This window comes from Vanessa tameamea, chromosome Z (assembly GCF_037043105.1).
Source record: "Vanessa tameamea isolate UH-Manoa-2023 chromosome Z, ilVanTame1 primary haplotype, whole genome shotgun sequence".
NCBI lineage: Eukaryota > Metazoa > Arthropoda > Insecta > Lepidoptera > Nymphalidae > Vanessa > Vanessa tameamea.
The window spans coordinates 10,294,006-10,314,506 of record NC_087341.1 but is presented as its reverse complement, the minus strand read 5'-3'; the positions used below and the strand labels follow the sequence as shown (position 1 = coordinate 10,314,506).

The 20,501-nt window shown below is 31.3% G+C and overlaps 2 protein-coding genes across 6 annotated transcripts in view; both read right to left on the bottom strand.

The window, feature by feature from the left end:
• LOC113403386 (nuclear hormone receptor FTZ-F1) overlaps window positions 1-8,994 on the bottom strand; it is a 68,613-nt gene extending 59,619 nt beyond the window's left edge. Inside the window, exon 1 of the mRNA XM_026643938.2 lies at window positions 8,600-8,994. Within this exon, the coding sequence (XP_026499723.1) occupies window positions 8,600-8,777 (178 nt within the window). The 5' untranslated portion in view covers window positions 8,778-8,994. The remainder of the gene's footprint in view (window positions 1-8,599) is intronic.
• Window positions 8,995-10,674: 1,680 nt separating this feature from the next.
• Window positions 10,675-20,501, bottom strand: part of LOC113403416 (medium-chain specific acyl-CoA dehydrogenase, mitochondrial) — a 345,704-nt gene continuing 335,877 nt past the window's right edge. For 2 of the 5 annotated variants that reach the window (XM_064220366.1, XM_064220367.1), the window contains exons 4-11: window positions 19,335-19,502; window positions 18,453-18,556; window positions 14,248-14,328; window positions 13,045-13,175; window positions 12,294-12,402; window positions 11,982-12,122; window positions 11,570-11,759; window positions 10,675-11,255 (exon numbers count right to left, since the gene is read on the bottom strand). In XM_064220366.1, the coding sequence (XP_064076436.1) occupies window positions 11,020-11,255; window positions 11,570-11,759; window positions 11,982-12,122; window positions 12,294-12,402; window positions 13,045-13,175; window positions 14,248-14,328; window positions 18,453-18,556; window positions 19,335-19,502 (1,160 nt within the window). In that variant the 3' untranslated portion in view covers window positions 10,675-11,019. Of the gene's footprint in view, window positions 11,256-11,569; window positions 11,760-11,981; window positions 12,123-12,293; window positions 12,403-13,044; window positions 13,176-14,247; window positions 14,329-16,289; window positions 16,391-18,452; window positions 18,557-18,832; window positions 18,934-19,334; window positions 19,503-20,501 lie in introns of all 5 variants that reach the window. The other 3 variants (XM_064220368.1, XM_064220370.1, XM_064220369.1) reach the window with 3 other exon arrangements.

Genomic DNA, 20,501 nt, shown 5'->3' with positions numbered 1-20,501 from the left:
TTTTAGCAAAATCATGTATTGTAAATGTTAAAATTTATTAAAAAAATCACCGCATAGCACAGTGTATGAGTAGTGTGAATGAGTAGAACGAAATATTTAAAAAAAAATATATTTTAATTCCAACTTTCAGTAAATTAGGAAATTTTCAGTTCTGAAAGTATGTCGCAGTTGTTGGCACCGGCATGTGTGTCAGGTCAACTGGGCTTGGCGTCACTCGAATTATTTTTATTGACATGATTTTCTTTTAAGCTGTCTCATCCCAATGTATATGAATACTTTTAACATAGTTTTGTTTTAAAATATGTTTTAATAAAACTCGTCGAATATACATTGTGTATATGACTACATACCTCATAAAAACGACAAATTCGACAATAATGCAATAGGGTACGATATATTCGTTTTGTGCTTATTATTGTTACTATGTTCTATTGCTTGGTAACAATGTCTATTAAACACGAAACATATATTTAAATATTACAAGATTATTCAATTTCAGCTTTATGATTATCTACATATTTATATTACATAACACGCATCGCTCATTACTATGAAGTAATTTTTTTTGGCTGACAGTGCCTAGAATAGTAATGATAAACCCGCATTAGCGGGAACACTATTATTTCTTTAGGTTTAATATATTTAATTCTCCGACGGTGTTTAATATAAACTACGTATTTGTGATATTTAAGCGGCTCGTGTTAGTACACGAGACGCTTAAATATCAGCCAGGAGAATTAAAGCCTTAAGAACATTTTATAATTATGTTAATATTTTAGCGGGTTGGGAATGTTTAAAAAAAATGATTGACGAATCATCATTTTACAAAATCGCTCGATTAAATATTCAGGTGACAAGTACATTAATCTGCAAACATGTTATATAAAATATAATTCGACGAATACTTCTGAATTTTTAAATTTAATTTAAAATAAATGATGTTCTCAAATAACCTCAACAATTGTTTGTCAAATGAACTATTTATAGATTCAGTAGTTCGTATGAAGATCGTATTATGAAATATAATTTTAACCAAATGTATTTATTATTTAAAACATTTTTTTTATTTGTTTTACTCAATTGTCAGGACCTCAAAGCGACAACCTAAGCCCATGAAAAATGTTGAACTTATTTGGATATATCATTTACCAATAAAATACATAGTATGTTTGTTGATTATAATATTTTCGATACTAATAATTTAACTGAAATTGGCTTAATTAAAAAATAAAAGATTTCGTTGGTTTACTAAGTGTAAACCAACGGAGTTAGATTTAATATAAACTAACGGTCCCTAGAAATCTCCGATGACATAAGCACTGCGGTAGGGCTTTGTATAGGTATCACATACTCAAAAAATATTCAAGATCAAATTATAAGTCAACGTAACACTGCTGTGTCACAATTTTCATTTTTTATATGTAATACATGATTCGAGACGAGCAAGTTGCCCGTGTATTGGTAAGTGGTGACCTCCACCTGTAGACATTGACACTGTAGTCTGTAAGCAACATAAACAATAAATTCCTTTCAATGCCAAAGCGTTAGCAATCTTGGGATCTAATAACTTCAATCCCTTAAATATAATCCTGGTTCGTTTTTAATGGGTATGCAATATTTTGGTTTTTAGGTATTAAATGATTGAGGCGTGGTACTAAACACGAAGTAAATCCCTCGCCATCGACAAAAAAAAAAGATACTTAACCTAAGTAAGATATTAATATGAGCCTGTATAGTATACATTGGCTTTGATTCTTAAGTACCTAAATGAAATCGGTCGGCTCGCTTACGACTTTAATTTCCACTTTAATGTATTGAGCATTATATAAAGTACTACTTGTAAGCCAATACGAGTAGTAATTGATAAGAATGCAAATTTTCATGTCAATTATATCTCCCAAATAAAAAGTGTTACTTATTTCGTATTTTTTGTTTGCTCCAAATTTGATGAAACATTCGTTTTACAAATGTTCGTGGTATAAGATGTTTATCGGCATAGACTATATATATAACTAAATACTTAAATTAACATCTTCCTATGTCTGACTGTGAGTTTTCGTATTATAAATAACTGATATAAAACATTATCAAATATTTTAAGCTAAATTTAATAGTCGTGTTTTATTCAGAATTATTCTTCTATGCGGGGTTTCTTAACGACAATTTTCAATTACTATCATTTTTTTTTATACAAACGCATTGCGCTAGTACAGAGTATTACGTACTTGTGGACGATATAAGCGATAGCTACTCTGCCGCGCAACTGGGTCACTGGGTCACAGACGAGGCCCGCTGATAGTAAAGACCGGTTGTTTCCCAAAGTATATTTGTTTCTAAAGAGCATGTATATATCTTATATGATACATATATGTATATATATATATATATATATAAGTATACGATTCAAGTATATCTCGAATACAATTCGACGAAGTATTAAATAATTAATGAAATCGTTTATAGAAAAGTTTAGCTCTGATCAAGAAAAAACGGATTCATCGGCCTTGCTCCACAAAAATAATAACAATTAGTCTTAACAAAACAAGAATCGATACCCGATAAGGACTGTATCGAATCATCTAGCTATTTCGTTGAAGGTACATTGATTGGAGTCAAATATGCGAACGCAATTAAAACAAGTAACTAAAAACTTTTTCGACATGGCCTGATACTTGTATCTCCAGATTAATATTTGTCATGGTTTAAGATGTTACTTAAGAAATATGTGCTCGCATGTTATGTAAACACAAAATTGAGTAATTCCTCACATACTTAAACAGTAATTTCGAAGTTATCGAGATACACGCGCAAAGTCAATCTGCGCATCTGATTCTAAAGTTGTGACGACATCCGATGATTAAGTAGTAAACTATTACGAAATTGTTTCGAATACAGACGACTCCGTTCGTGTTAAATTAGTAATGCAAACTGTATTTTCATAGGCGAGAGTTGACGCTTTGCATATAAACCTAGTGCGCAATTCTCTCGTGAAATATTGTTCTATATTGCAATAACATTAGTAGCGAGTTCAAATATTACTAGACTTTTGAGCAACAATCTCAATTTGTAACAAGCATTAAGCCTTTCAGTTTTGAATTTTCTTTAACGCAACTATGTGTATGTGACAAATTAGGTCAATTCCCGAAAAAAAAATTACTGTTCGTGAAGACATTATTCAAAAGGCATATTATATTTAAATTCAAAAGATTTTTTGGTGATATAGACGAGTGCAATTGATATATTATGCAAGATAATATATAAATGAATATGTATAACAATCAATATAAAAGTAACTACTTTAATATATATACTTGCAACTAATCAAATAAGTTACAAAATTTTGTTTAACCCTATGGTGTTTCGACTTCAATGATATAAAAAATCAAAATATAACCAGCTTTTAGCCACGAGTTTCGATTTCACTGTTTCTCATATTTTATTTTTTATGTGTTATTTATTAATATGGTACAAAACATAAAGCCTAATACTTATTGTGTATATAAATTAAACATATTTTTAGTATCAAAATAAGCCATTAAACTGTTATAGCCAGTTATCCATTAGGCATAAATAGGGAGATAAGGTTTTAAAACTAAGTACAAAAATGTAATTATTATGAACAATATTGTGTTTTTGTAGAATAAATATATTTTTTGGGAAGTTAGAAAAGGGTGGAGGGGACCGAGACGCTCATTGCCTAGAAGCCACGACGTTTGACTTGTTATTGCCACCTTCTCGAGAACTATATCTAGACAATATTCGATTCATTACTAACCATTCTATGAAAAAAAATTGTTCTAACTTGTACTATTCAGGTAAAAATAAAAATAATAATATCTTTAAAATTATTAATAGAAAAGTATTACACAAATTGTTAAAGTTTTCCGCAATATTTAGTCGTTGACTAAAAATAAACCTGTTGTAAATATTTTAACATAGTTTTTTATGCATGTCATATGTAAACGTCAACGAAAAAACGTGAAGGGGTAAGAAGTTTTACCATTATAAGTTTTGAAATATTGTCATTGTTTTGATTTTAATTGTGTTTTTTTAATTACTTACTTATTGCCTTCCCACGTTTTATTTTGTTAATTTGGATCGTTAATTTTACTCACCATCTAAAATGATTAGTTTATCTATACTAATCTATAGTAATATTATAAATGCAAAAGTAACCCCGTCTGTCTGTTGCTCTGATAACCAAGGACTAAAACAAGAGCGAAACGCAGGCAACAACTAGTTTAAATATAAATGGCTACTGCACTTGGTACTGCACTTGAAAAGTCGTTTCAACTTTTTAATAATTATAGTTGTAGAATTATACATATTGGGTATGTCATAAGATTTGTTGGTATTTTAAGATACAGCTTAATATGAAGATTGTCGGTTGCCAGGACGTATAGTCGTTACAACATTTGTGCGATATAATTGGTCGAGTTTGAATAATCAGTGATATTCATTACGGACTTTCGAAAAATACTTTTAGCAAAGGCTTGTTTTCTTTATTCCTTCTTCGATTGGAATATACTAAAGGTTATAAAACGAACGCCAATAATAAATAACATTAATTTTAAAAGCTTCGTGTATATAATTCATATAAATAATAATGTTTTTAGAAATATTGCGTGTTATTTAGATTAAAATTTAACTAAAGCAATGTACGAGCGAATAGACCGGTTGGTAAATGTTTATATCTCACTGATTAAGAAATAGCACCTTATAATAAAAACATAATTATAATTAGTAATACACTAATTATAATTGTTTTTATTATAAGTTTTGACTATTTATAGGTTTGATACTATCAAATTTGGATTGGTTGAATAGGCTATATTCAGATTAGATAGGGGTTAAATAGGCTATATTCAGAAAGAAAATAGGGGAAATTCATCCCTATTTTCTTTTCCGGGCGCTTTTTATAGTTTTATCTAACGACAAAAGCGAATAACAAATAACTATAAAATCCAATTTTTTTTGTAAGAGATTATAAACATATCACTATTAGTAGTCAAACATTTTAAGAACCGAAAAGTTTTTCTAATGATTAATAAAATAATTCGAAAAACCTCAAAATTAAAATGCTGGAGCATTAAATGTTAGAAGTTTTACTTTTTGACCAGTACTGGTTGCTTCAACTGAAGTTATATCCTAACTCCTACACAGTTAGTCGAAATTTAGATTAAAATGCTTGTACGCTCAGATTAATAGACGTACATTGCCAAAACTAAATATATATATTGTAATAATTTATGTTTAAAATTGTATATATCTTTAAAACATTCACAGAAGCATCATATAGCATAACTATAATTATTATTTTTGTGTATCATGAATCTATTTTACACATTCAATTTACATATTTCCATGTATTTTAAATACAGTTTAACTTTATGTTCTTCCATTAAAAAAACGTATCTTTTGTAACAACTGTAAGTTACCGTGAAATAATCGTGTTGAAATAAAACCAATATTCTGAGAAATATGTCAGTTTAAATAGAACGAAAGCGTTCTTTGTTCTTTATAAATCGATTTTCAAATGGTATGGATATGATGTGCTAGTTTCAGTAGGCTGCTTACCATTTTATCAAAGAATAGTCGTCCTCAGAAAGTACTAAATAGATTATGATAAAAAAAAAATGTTATATTTTCTACATATTGCACTTCTGTGCATACAAGGTGAAGGTATCATTTCATAAAAGCTCTTAATCATCGTTAGTCAAATGCTTATTTTTAATCATCCTTTCGTAACTCTACACATTTAAAATTACATCTTTTTTTCAGTCATTTCGCGGTAATTTCATTCAAATTCGTGACCCGCGCACCACTAACGTTTAGTTTTAAATTGTGTTTTTAAGATTTCTCAAACATAATTATGTATTTATTTGCATTGATATACTTTAAATACTGTAACTCCCCTCTATTTGTTATAATCGGAGTTATATTTTTTGCGCCAAATATCGCTCATTTGTGACAATATTGTTCTACTAATATTTTAAAACTCGAACGCTCTCCGATTAGAAAATGCTAAGTTTAATTTGAAAAAATAATTTTGTGTTAAAGGTTATATGGTATCTTTAACTCTAAGTTCCAACCTAAGCATCTGGTTAGTAGCAGCGACTCTAAATGTCAACCAATCTTGCACAATACTGTTATTCAGTTGATATAATTTTTAATTTTTGTTTATTTATTTTACTCACACGAAGACAAGTTAGCTTTAAAATATTTATAAAATAGTTAAAAAAAATAATTAAAAGTAATTTTGTCCATTGCAGCGAAGTTTTACTCGACGCCGAATTACCCATTACCGATAGACGACGATGCAGGCAGGTGAACCTTCTTATTAAAAGTAGCGCCTAAGTAACACTACCATCTGTGTCCTTTTAATTATTATACTAAAAACATTCTTAGATATTATTTACTAATCGATAATCGATCTGCAATATGCAGCCCAATAACGATTTTGGACTTAGATAATTGGACACAATTACTAAACTAGAGATATCTGTCAATCCTTTTTAAGAGAGCTTTCCTATCAAGCCATATGATTCTCGAAAGATTATAAATATTTCATTAAAAGTAGGAATATGGAATAATATATTTCTAAAAGCTATTAAATAAATAATTTATTTAAAACAATGGTTACTTTTCTCCATTAAAATCTAACAATAGACTTTTGACGCTCATAAATTTTAGCTTTCATACAATAATCCCTAGACTCATAAATTATATATTATATCTTACGCTGACGTTGATCTCTTTATTTGTGTTCTTTAATTGTGTATCTAGATTATATTTTCGAGATTTTTATGTACCTAATAGCTGTAATAATAATACACATTAATGTTTATTCTCGACTATTCCTATTATTTATTCGTTGGTAGAGCATCAACGCTATCTGTAATCAAAACCAAAGTAACTAACTACCCGTTATATCATACCGTAATGTAAGTTTTTTTTTTCTGGTTTGGTTTCATTAAAATATTTTAAAAATCATGTAAGTGGGTCATTTTTAATAACATAATGCGAAATTTAAATATTCGCCGAGGATGTCTTGGCAATAATATTACATGGATTACTTACTGAGCAACAAGTTGTATAACTGATGCCAATATTATGTATTATATAAATCCTTATGTGTATATAAAAATCGCCTTTGATATAATTATTATCAAGTCAATTTATCTGTAATCAAATTTGACAAAGACGTGCATCACCCATTAATCCCTCGTATTGAGTTCCGATTACAAGTAAACAGCCAATAGACTATAAGATATACTAGTTTCAAGCCGTGGCTTCGCCAGCGTGTTTGGGTTGCAGGTTTTAGAGATAAAAAATAACCTATTGCAGACTAATGTCGCTCAGTGCCAAATTTCATTCAGATCCATTCAGCCGTTCTGACGTGATTAAGTAACTAACATTCATCCATCCAAAATTTCGCATTTATAATGTTAGTAAGATTTATAAGAGTAATTCTTAAAATTATTTTTTAAACCAGATAACTTCATTTATACATTTTACGTCACAATGTAGAGATCAGTAACTAAGATAGTTTTTTGAATTATAAAATTAGCAGATAAATATATGTATTTATTTGTTTATAGCAAAACAAAAGAAGAAAATTAAGGTGACTATAATAACTCATTTATAATTAATTCATATATAATTAAGTATCTTATGGAAATAAGCGTTGCAAGCGCCATCTAGTTTTTACACATTGCAAAGCTTTTGACTTTTGATATATTACTCAACTTGTTAGATTCTTAATAGAACCAAGACTCATGTGTTCTATTCATGATTTAAAAATCATGTCAGCTATCTGTAACTATTCAGTGAACTGATGTTTTATAAGGACAATATATTATTCACATCAGGCCAATTGCTTCATTCCATTTAATGATCTTGGTATCGTAGCTCTACTGCACTATAGAACGCAAGCAGTGAACGACGAACGTGCCCTACTGACACCGAACGAAATCAAGAAGATCGCCGTGCTCCCATCGGAATACAAAGTGACATCAACCACTGAATAAATAGCTATGGAATTGTCGTGTCCATTCATCGTCGATTCATATAAATATACGTTCTATTTATTATTACAACACGTATGGTGACTCGTAAGTCACTGACTATTCGTCTAAAAAACTTTAAAACGTAATCTCATACAACCCATTCCATTGTTGGATCGCGCGAAACGCCAATGCGACGTTGCCACACCGTGCGACCGAGTGTACGGGCAGGTAGCCTCTAGTCTACACAATGCATACAATGTAATTATTATACAACCAGCACTTGTCTGTTTTGAATATAAGTATTTATAAAATATATCCTATGGCCTCATGTCTCAAAACTAGTTTTACTGTGTACAGTAAATCTAAATAGAGTCTAATACGAATTAAATCACATTTTATACATAATATTATAAAGACAAACATTGAGTATGGAATACCTTTCTTTACATATATTATTTTCATTGAAAATATTCATTTATAGTATTATTTAAATGCGTATCCGGCACAAGTTATAATTATCTGTTAAGGCGTACATATTATAGTTATACGTGACTAATATGTAATTAGTAGAGTAGTGATATCTTACATACCGTTTGTGGGATCCATGTAGGAAATTTTTATCTCCATCGCTATATTTTCAGGTTTTGAGTCTGCGGAACTCATCTCATATTCCGCAGACCCATCTAACACAATATCACTCTTCGGCTGATTCGTAGAAGCGGCCAGACCCTGCGCAACACTCATTTTCGGAGACTCTTCGTGCATCATTTACGGACGGTTGAGCGAAACAACTAAATTTAGCTGTCCGCAGGAATTGTTAATTATCATCTACTTTGCTTAAGAAAATATTTTATCTCAAATTTTGTACTTAAATATCAATAATTCCTTATAAAACACTAAATGTAGGTCTCTAGGCCACTTCACTTACACTTTGATATTCCGACATAACTCGGGTTCAATAGAGCTCCCATACTCATGACTGACATTGAAATATGTCGGTAAAGGGCAGTGAGAAATTAACCCAATTTAGAAAAGTGTGTCATGGCCTATTTTAGAAAAATAAAGCAACTAAATATTTTTCTATCAAATAATGTTTTTTAAGAGTATTACAAACGTCAAAATACAAATTAAAAAGTAAAAGTATATAAGAGTACTTCAATGTCTATAATTCAAATAACTGTTAGTTGCTTAAAAAAATAATGTAAATAGTGCAAAATGAATACATTTGCTTATGAATACGCTGAGTTGTGTAATAAATGACCGTTTCTATTGCACAATCCTTTCACAAGGGCTTCGAATGTAGGTCAATCTGTTTGACTGCGATTACAAAGTTTCGGCATAATGTGAGTTAACTTATGATCGAAAAAAAATATTTGCAAAATATCATATACAATATGACGCAATATTCAAAATTATAGAAGATTTTATATAAAGTTTATAAAGTATTATTTTTAAAATACATTAAACTGATTACAACATCCGGTTGCAGTAAGCGCCATCTACCATGTCGATAAAGAACAACGTCAAAATGTAATTTTCGTCATATTTCCCTACATTGTTACGACTAAGACAGATGTCACTACTTACTCTATAATATATCGTTTTTAGCACAGAGGCTCTATTAACCGCAGCGCACGAAATTTTAGGTAATAGTACCCGAGTCAAGAAAATATTTGTAAATACTAAAAAAAAGTCTACTTGTATTTGCTAGCGCGTTTATAGTACGAACTAGTAAGTTAAAATGTTTTCTCGTAAAAAGTGAAAAGCATTAAGTACTTAACAAAAATTGCTACATTGCCTGAATTTTGACGACTTTATTAGACTAGTCCAGGTTAAAGAAACTAATATTAGTTGATTTCAATTACTAAATTCAAATACTACATTATATGAGTTTAAGCTATAATAAAGTTGTAGTTTGCCAAAAACTCGGAACCACCCCACATTCGCACATACAATTGCTTTTCCATACTAGTTTCACGAGTCGTTAATTTAGGTTCAATATTTTCATTTAAATTACATAGTTCCAATATATTAAATGTCATAGTACTTGCTTTAAATCATATTTATAGTACATATAAATATGTTTTAAAAGTATTTAAAGTTTGAACAGGTGAAATATTAACAGCCTTATCTACGTTTTTCTTATTTTACAAGATATATTGTTAACATATAAACTAGATACCCGTTCGGATTGCATGAATAAAATGAATGTTTTTATCGACGATATTATTTCAAAAATGATACAGAAAAATTATACAAAAAACGCCTCACACCTGTGGTTGATTTGGGATGAATAAACGGAATAAGCGATATCTTGTAATAGCTCTGAAACTATTTAAATTGCAAAATGTGTGTTATTTAAAAGAAAACGTTTAAAATCAATTTTATTTGTTTTCGTATACGGCTTTGGTCAGGAAAACAAAATATAATTCGCGTTGGTGTGAGTACGTTTTCCAATTCATATTATATAAATATCTTTATCTATATTTATTTTAAGTATCGTATCTTACCTTTTCAATTCATTACGTCAATTTAAATAAATACATTTTATTATTTTGTATAAAAAATATGAGGTAAAAGGTTTTTGTAACTATAATGTAATTGTTGTGAGGGCGTTATCACCAAATTACAATAAGCAAAGAAAAATAAAATAAAACACTACTGATTTGTGTAAAATATTATAATTGAAACATAACTAGAAACAGATATTTATAAATAAATTGTGTAACCTGTGCCATATAATTTATTTCAATAAAGAATCTTAAGTTATAGGTACAACATCTAACATACAAAAATAGGACCACAGACTATTAAAAAAACCAAGCACATGTGACATTAAACTGCTTTAATATTTTATTGTAAAGGATAAAATTGTATCTTAACTGTTAAGGCACTTTTTCTTAATGGTTTAAAAAATCTCTCAAAACAATAAAAATATATAGGTATCGAATCAGTATAATGATAGTCAACCATTCATCAAACATACTCTCAAAAATGAACATGTGACGATTTAAGCGTTGCTTTGCTTAGCTGCTGTGAGGATTTCTCGGGAAATGATGAGTCTTTGAATTTGCGATGTTCCCTCATAGATCTGGTAAATTTTCGCGTCACGCATGAGTTTTTCCACAGGATAGTCGCTATTAAAACCGTTACCACCGAATACTTGTACGGCATCTGAGGCGGATTTGTTAGCAATTTCGGAAGCGTAGCATTTAGCTACAGACGCCATCACGGTGTTTTTCTGGCCTGTGAATTGAAAATGGTTTATTTTAAAATTATATATAAATATCACGTAAGAAATTTTTTTTTTGGAAATTGTTAATTACGAATTTTATAGCGGTTTTTTCTTATAATAAATCTATCAATATTATTAAGCAAATAGCCAGAAACTCCAACAAAAGCATTCTTAAGGAGGGTTGGCTTCAGAAAGGGGCGGCTGCCCATTAAAGTCAAATCTTTTATAAAAAGGTGAGTAATAAGGCTTCAAATAAATATGTTAAAGTTCAATGTATTATAGTGACTTTATAAGCAAGCGAAATAAATAATGCGTTTTACAATACCGTGATCGACCATCCAGGCAGCCTTCTGCCAGGCGAGACGTGCTGTTTCTACACCGACGGCCATGTCTGCCAACATGAACGCTACAGCTTGGTGATGGGCGATGGGAACGCCGAATGTTTTACGCTCGAGTGAATATTTAGTAGCTTCGTACAATGCTCGCTGAGCGAGACCTGTGGCACCAGCCGCCACCTGTAAAAAGGGAAATTTGTTGTTAAATTACGATCTATTAGACATCATTATGTTATTTTGATGGTTGCTAAAATATGCACCAATTTCCATATAATTATAGCAATATTATGTAAATTGTATAATTAGAATAATGGCTCAAAAATTTTCATAGTTATTTAAAATACATTGTTGAGTTATATTTTTTAAGTCACAATTGTATATAAAAAATATATTTCAATTTACAGGTGGGCGGGTCTTGTCGAAAGCGCCCATGGCTATCTTGAATCCTGCGCCTTCTCCGATCAGCACATTCTCTTTGGGAATGCGTACATCTTCGAATGTAATTCCACGAGTGTCTGAGGCGCGTTGTCCCATGTTCAATTCCTAAAAAAACATATTTACTTAACATATTTCATATTTTTGTAAAATTAATTATAAAAAAAATCTCAAAAAGGAAAGGAGGTCTTGGTCTGGTAGAGTACGTTATGAAATAAAGACAAATCTTTATTATAATAAACAATATTCATATTGCATTGATATGTTTTATTAATTTACCTTACGACCAGGGGTCACTCCCGGCCATTCTCTCTCCACGATGAACCCGGTGAAGGCTTTGCTGGCCGGGCACTTGGGGTCCGGATTTGTCCTCGCCAGTACGAAGTACCTTCACCAACGAAATTAAAAATTATAATATTTTTTATATCATTAGTGCTATTGTGTATAATTTAATATAGGTATATCTTTTTAGTTTTTTAATATGTGCAGGATATTAAATTGCGTGTTAATTAAAATAAATAAAATAAAATGTATAAAGGTATTATATATTACACGGGTAATATTTTTTTATATATTACTATTAATTAATAGTATATTAATAGTATTTTTAGTAATTATTTTTGTTGTTGTTTTAAATTAAGCAAACAGCATGGTCCTGCGTCGAGAAAAAGGGGAATAGAGAGGGCAGTGTTTGAGCAAACTTGCGCATAACATGCCCTGCGTAGTATGCGTAGTTAGCTAGTCTCCCTTGAGATTAGAAGCCGTGAGCGATATCAGACATAGTGAACTCATTAGATGATATGTTAATGTAGTTTGTACATTAATAAAATGCACTGTTTGAATATTTGATATTGTTTTTATCAATACATTATCTTAAAACACAAAAAGGTTATATTAGGTCTTAGGATTATTACTAAAATCTTTGCAAGTATTCGTGGGTGATTACGTAATGTGTAGTGACGCAATGTATGAAGGATGAGATTGCTTTATAGGATACCGGTTGCAGGGAATAATAGCTACGTCTACTCACCAGTTGGCAACACCACCATTGGTGATCCACATCTTCTGTCCGTTGAGGATCCATTCATCGCCCTTCTTTTCTGCCCTCGTCTTAATACCCGCTACGTCCGACCCAGCACCGGGTTCAGTGACACCATACGCCTAGAGTGGGACATTTCACATGAATTATTGTACTTAGTCATAATATTATGCGACATTGAATTACATATTCAAAGTGACATATATTAAATAACTAATAATCCGATTTAATAATACAATTAACGCTATAAACTATCAGTACTAAAGTACAATTCAACAATAAATTAAACGCCTACTCAACATCATTTTTAACATACGACTAGGAATGAATCAAATCGAATATCGATAACTACGATACTAATACTTATTCAAATTACCAAAATTGTATTCAAGTCGTCATTCACATAACCTTTTTCCAATTAACGACCACGTGACGTGTTGACGAAGTGTGTCCACGGAATCCATTTTAAATGCCTGACAAACATACTGCTTAATCATCTGACTACATTATACCTCATATAACCGGGCATCAGCCATTATGCTATGATTTGAACTGGATGTTCTGTTCATAGAATATATAGATGTTTGTTCTTTAGTCGCTTTACGACACCATAGAGATAATCCACATCCACAAATTGTTATTGAAGTATTTATCGTAAGATAAATAAACAGAAAATGTATTTTAGTATTTGGTTACAGTTACTTAGATACAGTTTGAATCTAATTGTTTATTTGAAGTTAGAATAATGTACCTTTTCCAATTAGACTACAGGTTCCTCAAAGCTTAATTTTTTTTTTACCTACTTTCATTTATAAAGTCAATTAAGTTGAAGTCCTTTGTATTCATACTAAAAAATTATAATCAAATGACCTCGTGTTTAAGCATTTTTTATGGCATAGGTTGGCCGACGAGCATATGGGCCATCTGACGATAAGTGGTCACCACCGCCCATAGACAATGGCACTGTAAGAAATATTAACCATTCCTTATTTCGCCAATGCGCCACGAACCTTGGGAACTAAGATGTTATGTCCATTGTGCCTGTAGTTACACTGGCTCACTCACCATTCAAACCGGAACACAACAATACTGAGTACTGTTGTTTAGCGGTAGAATATCTGATGAACAAGTGGTGCCAAAATCATTTGTGAATAAAGAAAAGAAAAAATATAATCCAAATGAAGTCAAACTTACAGCAACTATTGGTTCCTCGATCAATCTACCGAGATATTTCTTCTGCTGCTCCTTATTACCGGCCAGTATAACGGGAGTTTGCTGAAATATCGCATTATAAATTTTAATTTAATTTTGCGCTTTATTTTAACTATAAAAAATATGTGACTTACTAAGGGCCATTCAAGTGTCTGTGTCATTTTAAAAGATATTTTATTGCATAAGCTATAGATAAATCGTAGCCAAATTTCATTGTTTATTACACAGAATGATAGTTGTGAGTGTGCGCTTGAAATGACAATTCCCGTTATAGTTGACTGTTATTATGTTTGTACATATTATGTAATATAATTTAAGTTAAAAATGTATCGTTACTGTTGACTTTATTGATATTTCCTGCAGTGTTATTTAATAAGAACTTACTTTATATCGCACTTGTTAAATTTTGATAAGTGACTTTTACTAAAGCGCTTATTTGATGCGTTTCCTTTAGTTTAGATTATTATAATCCATCTCGAATTAACTTTCTTGTTCTAACATAATAGTTCTACTGTAGATAGTGACGGATTGTCATCGGGGGTTAAGTTACTTCACAGGCTATAGGTATAGCCCTTGTCGTCGAGCGTAATCGAATGATTATTAATTGAAAAAGTGTAATTGCACGGAAATAAACGCGAGGTAATTTTCATATCGGTTTAATTCGCGTCCATGACCTACTTACACGAAAAATCAATTCGTACCTAATCAATCAATCTAGTTCTTTGCACTATCATGACGTTTACTATCAACATAGTCTGATTTTTTTTTAATATACGTTGGCGGACGAACATATTAGCCACCTGATGGTAAGCGGTAACCATCGCCCATAGACAATGGCACTGTAAGAAATTTTAACCATTCCTTAAATCGCCAAAGGACGATTAAAGGAATTTTCCGGTCCTAATCATGCGCAAATATGTATCCTTTTAGGCACATCGGTTTTGGCCCTTTTTCTGTGGTATGGGTAAAGGGTATGGGCCACCTAGAACTATTAACCATTCCATACATCGCTAATGTGCCACCAACCTTGGGAGCTAAGATGTTATGTCCCCTGTGCCTGTAGATACAACTGGCTCACTCACCCTTCAAACCGGAACACAAGAAAATCAATATCTGATGAGTTTACTACCAATAAGTAAGTGAAAATAATTACCAGAGTAAAATTACTTGTTGTCATTGATACGATGAGCAACCCGTTTTACATCCCGCAAATTCGATTACACTTCCCACGATTAAGCCCGACGACCAGTACTATAACTAATTTTTTCATGAAATTAAATACATAATTCGACTCCTTCGGGATCGCTTTTCTTGTCAAGAGGCGATTCAGATTTTTTTGTTATTATAAAAATGATGAAAATATTGGACACAGTTTTATTTTTTTCAAAATTACTCAGAAATATCATGGATTTATTTTTTCGATTATTTGAAAATCGTTTAGAGATATTCAATTGAATAAATTTACATTCGATATAGTTTTAGTATCGTTAGTTGAAAAGCGATTAGTATTCGAAGCGAAAATTTAGTTTATTAATTTAAATTGATTTACTAAAACATGTAAAATTAAGTTTACATTAGACGTTTCGAAGGAGTAACAAGAATAATTAAAACTTTTAATTTAAATAATATTGTCTACAAGTGTAAAGTGATAAAAAAAAATTGTTAAGGAAACACTAATTAAACATGCTTTTGCTAAAACATTAACAGCGCCCAAAGGAAAATCGATCGTATTTCGATTGCTTCAAGCCAAATTAAAACGGCTTTTCATTCGTTAGTATTCGAGGAGTTGTTATCAAAACACAATCGAAAAATAATCGAAAATGGAAATGTTAAGCTTGAAAAATGCGAACATTGAACATACCACACATTAGCACACCACACATTGCAACAGTTCTGCTGAGGTTTAGATGCAGTCAATTATTTAAAAAGGCATTATTTCTCAAAAGCCCTAATTTGGTTGTTTATTTCACATCAAGGAAAAAAAAATTGACAGGACGCGTAACGTTTAATAATAAACGACTCACGCCTAGACCACTAGCTTCCATTGCTGTCATGATACCAGTACAGCCGTAGGCCAGCTCTTCTGCTACCATACACCCATCAAAGATCCCCATATCCAAACCACCTGTGAAATTGATGACACGTGGCGAAATACAGTTACAAGGTGATTGACAAAAACGCTTACCAATGAAAAACGCACGTTCACAATTAAATGAGTATCAATCCATTTGGTTAAGAATTGATTAATGCTATTTCATACAAAGCTTTTCCTTTCTTTAATGATAAGCTCTCATTAAATAAGCATCGTTTGGAAATGCACTTTATATACGTCGATCTCGAACATCCGAGTCGATTTAAAATGATATAAAAAGTATTTGAGCCAATCTGATATACTATGTACTAAGATAATTATAATTTGTGAACAACCACGAAACGAATAATAATTGTATAATTTGAAACGTCTTTAAAAATTAATGTTGACTCTATATAATAATATTGTATATAATGGCTGCAATTATACTATAACTAAAATAATAGCAATAGTTTTTGTTTATTGACCACAGAATTATTCTTATGGCAATATACCGTATATTGCCATTTTTATGAAGTCAGTCCATTTATTGCGTGGTTTCCCCATTTGACTTTTTCTTCCAAACAATTATAGTGATGTGGCTTGTTCATAACTATTTCAGCATGCTAACCCTAGAAGGGTGATGTCAGCTATCTTCGAGTGTCTACGGATTTTATGATTCGGTCGGTCGGTGAAATATCGAGCATTGCTTTTTCCATATCATACTGACCGACCGAGCGAAATTATAATAACTTCGGAAGAAAATCCTTCAACTCAAATACCTCGAGTATATGGCTAAATTATTTTCTACGACCGAATTTACTGTTGCCGAGTATCGGCCATGCCGACACGAGCCTTGTCCGACTGAACGTCGATTTCTGGCCTCAGCCAAAGATACAATAGCCCTGAGAAATTTAATTTAAGATTGTCTAAAAGTGAAAAAATGGTTGTATTTTTTTTAAAGTTTTTAGTAACTGTATATAAATAATTATTTTTTTAAACATCTCCTAGCGTCCTTTGCAAAACTTTGGCCATATCTGGCCGAAGCCGAAGGTTCAGTCGGACAGTAGTGGTTACACAGTGAATAGTATAAATAAATAAGTATATAAAAAACACTCGTGCTCATAACACTTACAACCTTGCAGTAAATTTGTGATGGTAAAATATATACCCAAAACACGCCCAAAGCAGTACCCCCAATAACTATTATAAATAATTTTGTATACCGATTAACATCAAATTACTTAAGTTTTTAAGTCGCAGTAAATTATAGCCAGTGTCAAATTAGAAGAAAATAATACTTTAATCCAAATTCTAACTCTTTTCTTTGGACGTCTTATATTATTTAATTAATATAATTATGTATATAATGCTTGTGAATAAAATATATATATTTAAAAATCTCTACATTTCTGAGTTTCTTTGGGAAACATAATTATTTCATGGCCGAGTGATGACGTCAGTCGTACATGATCAAGAAGCGGGACAGGTGATAAATTCTGTTTTTTTTTTTCGATTTGATAAATATTTTATATAAACATAATATTCCATAATGGTGTTATATACGAATCTCATATACTTACGATACATCGCAAACGATACAAAGATATGAAATTAACATTATTTAATTTAAAATATTACTTTTATGATATAAATATAAAAAAATGAGTTATAAAAACTAAAAATGTATATACATACATATATAACAATAAATAACTGCAATCGTAAATAGCCATAATGTAAATAGCTATAACATTCACGACCCTTCTATCTGTTTAACCATGAATATTAATTTGAACGCGAGTTTTGTCAATAAAGTCGAGGTTGTTGCGAGTGATAAACAATGTTAAATGGACAATAAATAGATTTATTTTTTAAAAAGGACAAATTCATAATGCCTTAACTTTGCGTGGGTAGGACAGATTATAAAACTGTGTGTGTGTGTGTGTAAGATATGAATGTCAACTGTTGCATGTTACAGGCATTAAATAGAAATTACCTACGAATTTATTTACAATGATTACATAACAGATTAAACAAAATAACCTTAAGCCGTAAACTGTTAAAAATGTTTTCTTTTTTTTGGATAATCATAGTCACCGTTTTACAGACTTACTCCAAGGCCAGTGCCGCCAATGGCTGTCCCAATACCAGTACATCCAAAGGAAAATTCTTCACCAATTATGCACTCGTCGAGAACTCCAAAGTTTCCCATGCCCCCTGAAAATCAGCCTTTTCTTCTAATTTTCAAGATACACTTCTTTCACTTAGAATTATTTTATATTTGGTTTATTTTACGGGAAACTATTACCTAAAGGCGGACTAGGGACCCGCATTGTACGCCCGTTGAAATAAATAGTTATAATTATTCCAAAAATTCAGTCACGTTTTATAATTGAATAAATAATAATGATGATGAAAAAATCCTTAAATAAATAAAAACCGCATGCGTTCCAAAACTTTATCAAGACTAGCATATAAAGCCGTAATGCTCACTCCGACGTCAGTGATATACATCGCTGCCATAATGCCGGAACAGCCAAAAGCTGTCTCTTCACATATTAAACAACTCTCCAATACTCCTAAACCCATTCCTCCTGCGAAATCACAGTTAATATTCGAAAGCACTTTTGCTTAACCTTTCTAAGTTTATATTAATTATTTTAATCGTTTGGAAGAAATAAATTGGCTGATTTCTAACTTTAGTATTTGCACTTTAAGTAATATAAAAATACAGTAAATGTAAATTAGAAGTAATAAAAAAAATATATTCATAATATTAAATACTACAATTATAACTAATGGTTGCTACAACTGTTTATCCTTCTTCTGAAAACAATTAAAAAATAGCGACTCTTAGTACTACTAGTTATAAGATCATTTCTTCATGACATTAATAATTTTACAACAAAACAAATTTACTTCAGGATGCAAAGAGTTATTAGAGTGGTTTCGTAGCGAAGTTACAGATTAAGAATTATAATTTAAATAAGTTTACCGCAGTGCTCGGGAACGTGTCCGTTCATTAGACCGATTTCCCAGGCTTTCTTTATGATGGGCCACGGGTACTCGCCGGTTTTGTCGTACTGAGCGGCAACTGGCACGATCTCCTCTCTTGTGAATTTGCGAGCCAGATCTTGCAGCGCTTTTTGTTCATCGTTTAACTCTGAAATATCGTTTCAATAATGTAAAAGTAAGTAGGTATGGAAATATATATTTAAATTTACATTATTAGTACCAAGACCGGCGTTATCACCTCGGGCTGGTCATACATTCGTCGCCATTTTATATTCAACGAAGGTCGGATGGACTGCAAGGGCCCGGGTGATTTCAGGCTCAAAAGGTACCAATCGTGGACGACATTTTATTCGTACGAAGCGAGCGTAATTGCTGTGTGATCGAGGATCGACTCTAACGATATGTGTAAGGCACAGTATTGAGGGTATGCAGCACGGTAGGCCGGAAACTCCAGATCTCGGCTCCTGCCGAAATTTGGGGCCTCCAGACCGTCGGGCCATAAATTATGTTATTTAAAGTGACAAAGTAAGAAACATTGCTAAATAAATATTACTTTATTATTATTATAAGTACTATAAATCGTATCGCAAATTTAGCCTCAATAGCTTCTAATTAAAGTTATAAGGTTTACAGTTATTCTGGCCTAGTAAAGGTTCTTCAAAATGTTATGCTATTTAATCTATACCATAACAATGTCAGGTTCATTGTATTAATATAGACACTATAAGAGTTTGTTTCATTTTTGTTTTAACAAAGAATTTAAGAAATTCTGTTTGCACTTAACATTCTAAATCTCGAGTAAAGTTTATTTAGCATCAAGTTACGGCCTTTGGGCTTTAAAATGATTGTTCGGCGCGAAGCAGTTTGTGATTAAATAATGTGTGTTTGTTTATCAGTATTTTTCAAAAACCAATAATGTAGTGTTTGTCAATAACTATAATTTATGCACAAATTCCTCGATCGACGGTCAATTTATTATTATAGCACAAGTTTCTCATAGCCTGAATACAATAAGGTAAAGTTTAACGAGTTCAAATTGTCATTATGAATATTTATAATTATATTAGTTTTTTTTTTTTTACTTTAATAGATTAAATTTTGTAACTTGTGCCGGCTTGTGTCGAGTTTTTACCACACTGTGTAGAGA